The sequence below is a fragment of the Erythrolamprus reginae genome, chromosome 7 (assembly GCF_031021105.1).
Source record: "Erythrolamprus reginae isolate rEryReg1 chromosome 7, rEryReg1.hap1, whole genome shotgun sequence".
NCBI classification, from domain to species: domain Eukaryota; kingdom Metazoa; phylum Chordata; class Lepidosauria; order Squamata; family Dipsadidae; genus Erythrolamprus; species Erythrolamprus reginae.
This window is the reverse complement of record NC_091956.1, coordinates 3314157-3320156: the sequence shown is the minus strand read 5'-3', so window position 1 is coordinate 3320156 and position 6000 is coordinate 3314157. Positions and strand designations below refer to the sequence as shown.

At 46.1% G+C, this 6000-nt stretch overlaps 1 protein-coding gene across 1 annotated transcript in view; it reads left to right on the top strand.

The window, feature by feature from the left end:
• The window catches only part of ATRN (attractin), a 144296-nt gene that overhangs the window by 36423 nt on the left and 101873 nt on the right, over positions 1 to 6000 (top strand). Inside the window, 1 exon segment of the mRNA XM_070756719.1 lies at positions 2416 to 2570. Within this exon segment, the coding sequence (XP_070612820.1) occupies positions 2416 to 2570 (155 nt within the window).

Sequence of the window (6000 nt, the reverse complement as noted above, 5' to 3'; positions counted from 1 at the left end):
TGTGGACTTCAACTCCCAGAATTCCCCAGAGCATGAGGGAACTATGACCCTTTTAGGACCTGTGGACATCAATTCCCAGAATTCCCCAGAGCATGAGGGAACGAGGGCCCTTTTAGGACCTGTGTACATCAATTCCCAGAATTCCCCAGAGCATGAGGGAACGAGGGCCCTTTTAGGACCTGTGTACATCAATTCCCAGAATTCCCCAGAGCATGAGGGAACTATGGCCCTTTTAGGACCTGAGGACATCAATTCCCAGAATTCTTGAGCCAGCATGAGGGAATAATGGGTATTTTATGACCTGTGGACATCAATTCCCAGAATTCTTGAGCCAGTATGAAGGAACAATGGTCCTTTTAGGACCTGTGGACTTCATCTCCCAGAATTCCCCAGAGCATGAGGAAACAATGGCCTTTTTAGGACCTGTGGACTTCAACTCCCAGAATTCTTGAGCCAGCATGAGGGAACAATGATCCTTCTATGCCCTGAGGACTTCAACTCCCAGAATTCCCCAGAGCATGAGGGAACAATGGTCGTTTTATGACCTGTGGACTTCAACTCCCAGAATTCCTGAGCCAGCTGCCTCAAGAATTCTGGGAGTTGAAGCCCCCAGGTCCCAAAAGGGCCATTGTTTCCCACTTCACCCTTATGAAGCAACAATGGTGTGTCACCCCCCTCCCACCCCCAAACTGTTTTTTCACACAGGTATATTGAAATTACCGGCAATTTTCTCCCACAGACGGGATAAAAGAACATCAGAGAAAGATTTAAAGGGGGGCGGGGGGGGGGGGCGGGAGAGAAATAAGATCAAATAAAAGCATTTCTCAACCCTCCCCTCGGAATCTTAACTCGCTTTATTAGGAGGCAGTGATTCAATTTCATATCTTTTCTTCCTTTCTCGCTTTCTGATCTTTCGCTGCCTCTCGCCAAGAAAACGTTATTTGGCTTTTATTTTTATTTTCTTTTAGTTAAAGGGGACAGCCCAGAACACGGGGGGCGGGCCGTTTTTGATGCACGTGCCCACAGGGGGGGTGTACATGTGAAAGGACATGTGGACCTGCCCACACCCGTTCAGCCCCCCCCCCCTTTGCTCCCACACGTGTACACAGGCCTCACTGAAGCCTGGGATGGTGAAAAAACAAGCCCAACAGGCAAACCGGAAGTTCAGAAAGACAGACCTGGTTTGCCTCTTGGGCCCTTTTTCGCCCTCCGGGGCTACCGGAAGCTTCCCTGAAGCCTCCGGAGTGTGAAAAACAGCCCAACGGGCAAACCGGAAGTTCAGAAAGACAGACTTCCGGTTTGCCTCTTGGGCCCTTTTTTGCCCTCCAGGGCTACCGGAAGCTTCCCTGAAGCCTCCGGAGTGTGAAAAACAGCACAATGGACAAACCGGAAGTCCGTTTTTCCGAACTTCCGGTTTGCTCGTTGGCCCATTTTTGCACTCAGAGGCTTCAAGGAAGTTGCCCTGAAACTTCCGGAAGGTGAAACGGCTTTCCCCAAGGCTGAAAAGCAGCTCACCAGCACGTGCACTGCAGCTGGTATAGGGCAACGCCTCGCGTGCCCTCCGATATGGCTCCACGTGTATCTTATCTCTGCAGGGATGATTCTCCACAGGGGGAGCCACTACGGAGAAGGCCCTTTTTCCGCCTCCCTGCCAGATGGGCCTCCATAAGAAAAGGGACTCTCAATATCCCCCGCCTTCCCCGCTCCCATGAGGCCAGGAGCTGTGGCTGGGAAAAGACCCCCCTTCCTATAACCTGACAACCCCCCCCTCCCCTCCAATGCCCAGTCATGTTACGTAGAAACATAGAAGTCTGGCGGCAGAAAAAGACCTCCTGGTCCATCTAGTCTGCCCTTATACTATTTCCTGTATTTTTATCTTAGGATGGATATATGTTTATCCCAGGCATGTTTAAATTCAGTTCTAGTGGATTGAACAACCACATCTGCTGGAAGTTTGTTCCAAGCATCTACGACTCTTTCAGTCAAATAATATTGTTGGGCTATGACAGTGAATTGGACCCTGAATCGGACGGGCAGCCAGGGCAGCTCTCGCAGGAGAGATGACGTCTTCCGCACACCTGGCAGGCTGCCCAAGCGGGCTGCCGCGTTCTGAACCAGGGGGAGCCTTCTGCATCCTCTTCAAGGGCAGCCCCACACAGAGCCTGTTGCGGCAGTCAAGTTGCAAGGCTGAAACACGTCCCGTGCGGTTGCTGCAGGAACAAAATGCCAAGGCCGAAAATCAGCTGGCCGGCACGCTCATACGCGCCACAGCTGATATAGGGCAAGGCCTCGCCCGCCCTCCGATATGCCTCCGGCGTGGCACCTCTGGGTTCGCCGTCACGGGCCTAGAAGAGCAAGACAGAGGATGGGAGTTTTGAGCCCCTGTTTCTTTCCCTTTTCTCTCTCTCCCTCCAGGACAATTCTGAAAGAGAGCCGGTTCTCCCGCTATTTGCATTCGGCGGTCATCGTCAGCGGGGCCATGTTGGTCTTCGGAGGGAACACGCACAACGACACTTCCATGAGCCAAGGGGCGAAGTGCTTCTCCTCGGACTTTATGGCCTACGACATAGGTACACGCTCCATCTCGGCCAGGGACGAGGAAATTTAAAAAATGAAATAAAAACCAGGGCTGCTTTTTCTCGAGAAAGGATCAGGTAGTCCTCGACTTGCGACCACCGTTGAACCCAATAGTTCTGTTGCTAAGGGAGACATTGGTTCAGTGAGTTTGTTGGCCTCACGTTACAGCTTTTTCTGGCCGCGGTTGTTAAGCGAGTCGCTGCATTTGACAAATTGGTTGTTAAATGAATCTGGCTTTATATTGAGATGCATTGAGAATTTCTTTATTCCAAGTATTATACGAATCAGCTTGAAGTCAGAAGGTGTTTTGGATATATCCCCGCCTTGACGTATTTCTCAAAATAAAAGTGAGATTTCCGATAAGTAAAATAAAACAATAAATAGCATCCAAAAATGAAGGGCGTTTGTGATTTATACACATTGCCTCGATTATATATTTAATATGTGGCCCAAGGCAATTCATCTTCACTCAGTGTAGCTGAGGTGTGAGCCAAAGTGTTCTGTCGGGCTCTCTGGTAGACTCCGCACAAAAATTCACAGGTACAAATTTCAGACACACACACGTTTGAAAATTCAAAACAATGTTCTTTATCATGAAAATCCAAATAAACCAAGCCCTCTTTTGGTATAGCAAAGAACACTCGTCTCCAAACAAACTGGTAATTGGTACAAGTCCCTTATCAGTTCTGTGATATTTAGCTTGCAGCTGTGAGGCAATTCACAGTCCTTCTTCTTTCACAAAGTGAAACACACTTGGCTCTGGTTTAGTTTCAAAGCAGGGAAAAAATCAGCACACAAAAGGTCAAAGTCAGTAAAGCAGTCACGAAACACAACGATCAGATAATCCTCCACAATGGCCAAACCCACAATCTGCTCTTTATAGCAGCCTCACTAATGACCACAGCCCCACCCAACCACAGGTGGCCTCATTTTCTTTGATAATAATCTCTCAGTTGTTGCTGCCTATGCATCACTCTCCGCATGTGTGGCTGTATCATTAACTCTTGTTCTGAATCCAAGGAGGAGCTAGATAATTGATCTCCTTCTGAGCTGTCTGCCACACTCTCCTCCTCCCTGTCACTCATGTCTTCTTGGTCAGAGGAGCCTTCATCAGCAGATTCCACCGGGGGCAAAACAGGCCTGCAGCATGTGGATGTCTCCCCCACATCCACAGTCCTTGGGGCAGGAGCTGGGCCAGAGCTAACCACAACAAAAAGGAATGGGTAAACGTGGTTTAAAGCAGGGGGTCTCGAACCTTGGCCCCTTTAAGACCTGTGGACTTCAACGCCTGGCTGAGGAATTCTGGGAGTTGAAATCCACAAGTCTTAAAGTGTCCAAGGTTGGAGACCCCTGCTTTAAAGGATATTACCCCCCTAATATCTGGAGTGATTATTTTTTCTCCATGTCATAAGCCAGAATGAAGCATTTATTCCTCCTTTCCTGCTGGAGCCTGGTGTCTCTTGCTCGGGCAGCCTGTTTCAAGCCTTCAGAATTGCAAAAGGTCTTTAAGCCATCACGGCTAAGATAACCATATATAACCGTCTAATATGAACTGTGCTCAAATCCTGGGGAGACTTTCCTTGAAAACGGCAGCGTGCTCACCCAGAGGAAGCCAAACTCCATGGGCTGTGCAGACAGTTATAAATTCCTGTGGATCCTCGGACAATAAATCTTAAACTCTGGCTGTGCTGGAAAGGTCAGGAAGGAAATAATTCTTGGTAGTTGCATAGCCTTGAGCTTCCCTCCTTTCTCCTTTTGAGAGAGAGAGAAAGAGAGAGAGGGAGAGAGGGAGAGAAGGGGGCATTGATTCCAAGTGCTTCTCCTTAAGGAGAAAAATATATTTGTAGGCTTCGGAGGGGAGGATTCGCATTTTTCCTTTAAAATAGAATGGAATGGCATGGCATAGAATAGAAGAGAATAGGACAGAGAAGTAGAACAGATAATAGAATAGAATAGAATTAGACTAGACTAATTGTTGTGAGCCGCTCCGAGTCTCCGGAGAGGGGCAGCATACAAATCTAATATATTATTATTATTATTATTATTATTATTATTATTATTATTATTATTACAGTATTATTATTATTATTATTAGACTGGACTAGACTAGAGTAGAATAGAATATGGAATGGAGTGGAATGGAATAGAATAGGACAGGACAGAGTAGAATAGAATTAGACTAGAATGAAATTAGACTAGAATAGAATTAAACTAGAATAGAATTAGACTAGAATAGAATTAGAATAGAATAGAATTAGACTAGAATAGAATTAGACTAGACTAGACTACAATAGAATAGAATATGGAATGGAATGGAGTGGAATTGAATTGAATAGAATAGAACAGAAAATAGAATAGACTAGAATTAGACTAGACTAGAATTACACTAGACTGGACTAGACTACAATAGAATAGAATATGGAGTGGAGTGGAATGGAATGGAATGGCATAGAATAGAATAGAATGCCCGCGCTATCGTGCATGCATGAGTGCCCACACCCATAATTCAATGTCTGGGCAGTGTGAAAACAGCTTTCCCCACCCACCGGAGGCCCTTTGGAGGCTGGAAACAGCCTGTTTCCAACTCCTGCCTCATGTTTCACCCTCCCCAGGCTCCAAAGGCTTCCCTGGAGGCGAAAGGGGGTAAAAATGCCCTCCAACAGCCCCCCAGAGATTCTCTGGAAGCCAAAAACGCCCTCCCAGAACCTCTGTACGAGCCAAAACCCAGCTGGCTGGCACACACATACACGTCGGTGCTGAGCTAGGGCAACGGCTCACATGCCACAGGTTGGCCATCACTGCCCTGCCCCCTTATTTCTCTGTTTAAGTCCCTCATTTAATTTTTATTTTATTTATTTGTATTTATTTATTTTGTCCAATACACAATACATATGGAAGAGAATAGACATGAAGTACTATATATACAGTGTTCCCTCGCTTTTCACGGGGGATGCGTTCCAAGACTGCCCACGAAAGTTGAATTTCCGCGAAGTAGAGATGCGGAAGTAAATACACTATTTTTGGCTATGAACAGTATCACAAGCCTTCGCTTAACACTTTAAACCCCTAAATTACCATTTCCCATTCCCTTAGCAACCATTCAGATTATTACTCACCACGTTTATTTATTAAAGTTTATTAAAAAAAATATTTATTAAAGGCAGACGAAAGTTTGGCGATGACATATGACGTCGGGTGGGAAAAAATGTGGTAGAGGGAAAAAACCCCGCAAAGTATTTTTTAATTAATATTTTTGAAAAAAAACGTGGTATAGACTTTCCGCGAAGTTCGAACCCGCAAAAATCGAGGGAACACTGTAAAGAGAAAATATAAAAATAGAGGAGAGGACATATGAAAGGAAGAAAATATATATGATAAGTGAGAGAAAGGAAAGACAATTGGACAGGGGACGAAAGGCACACC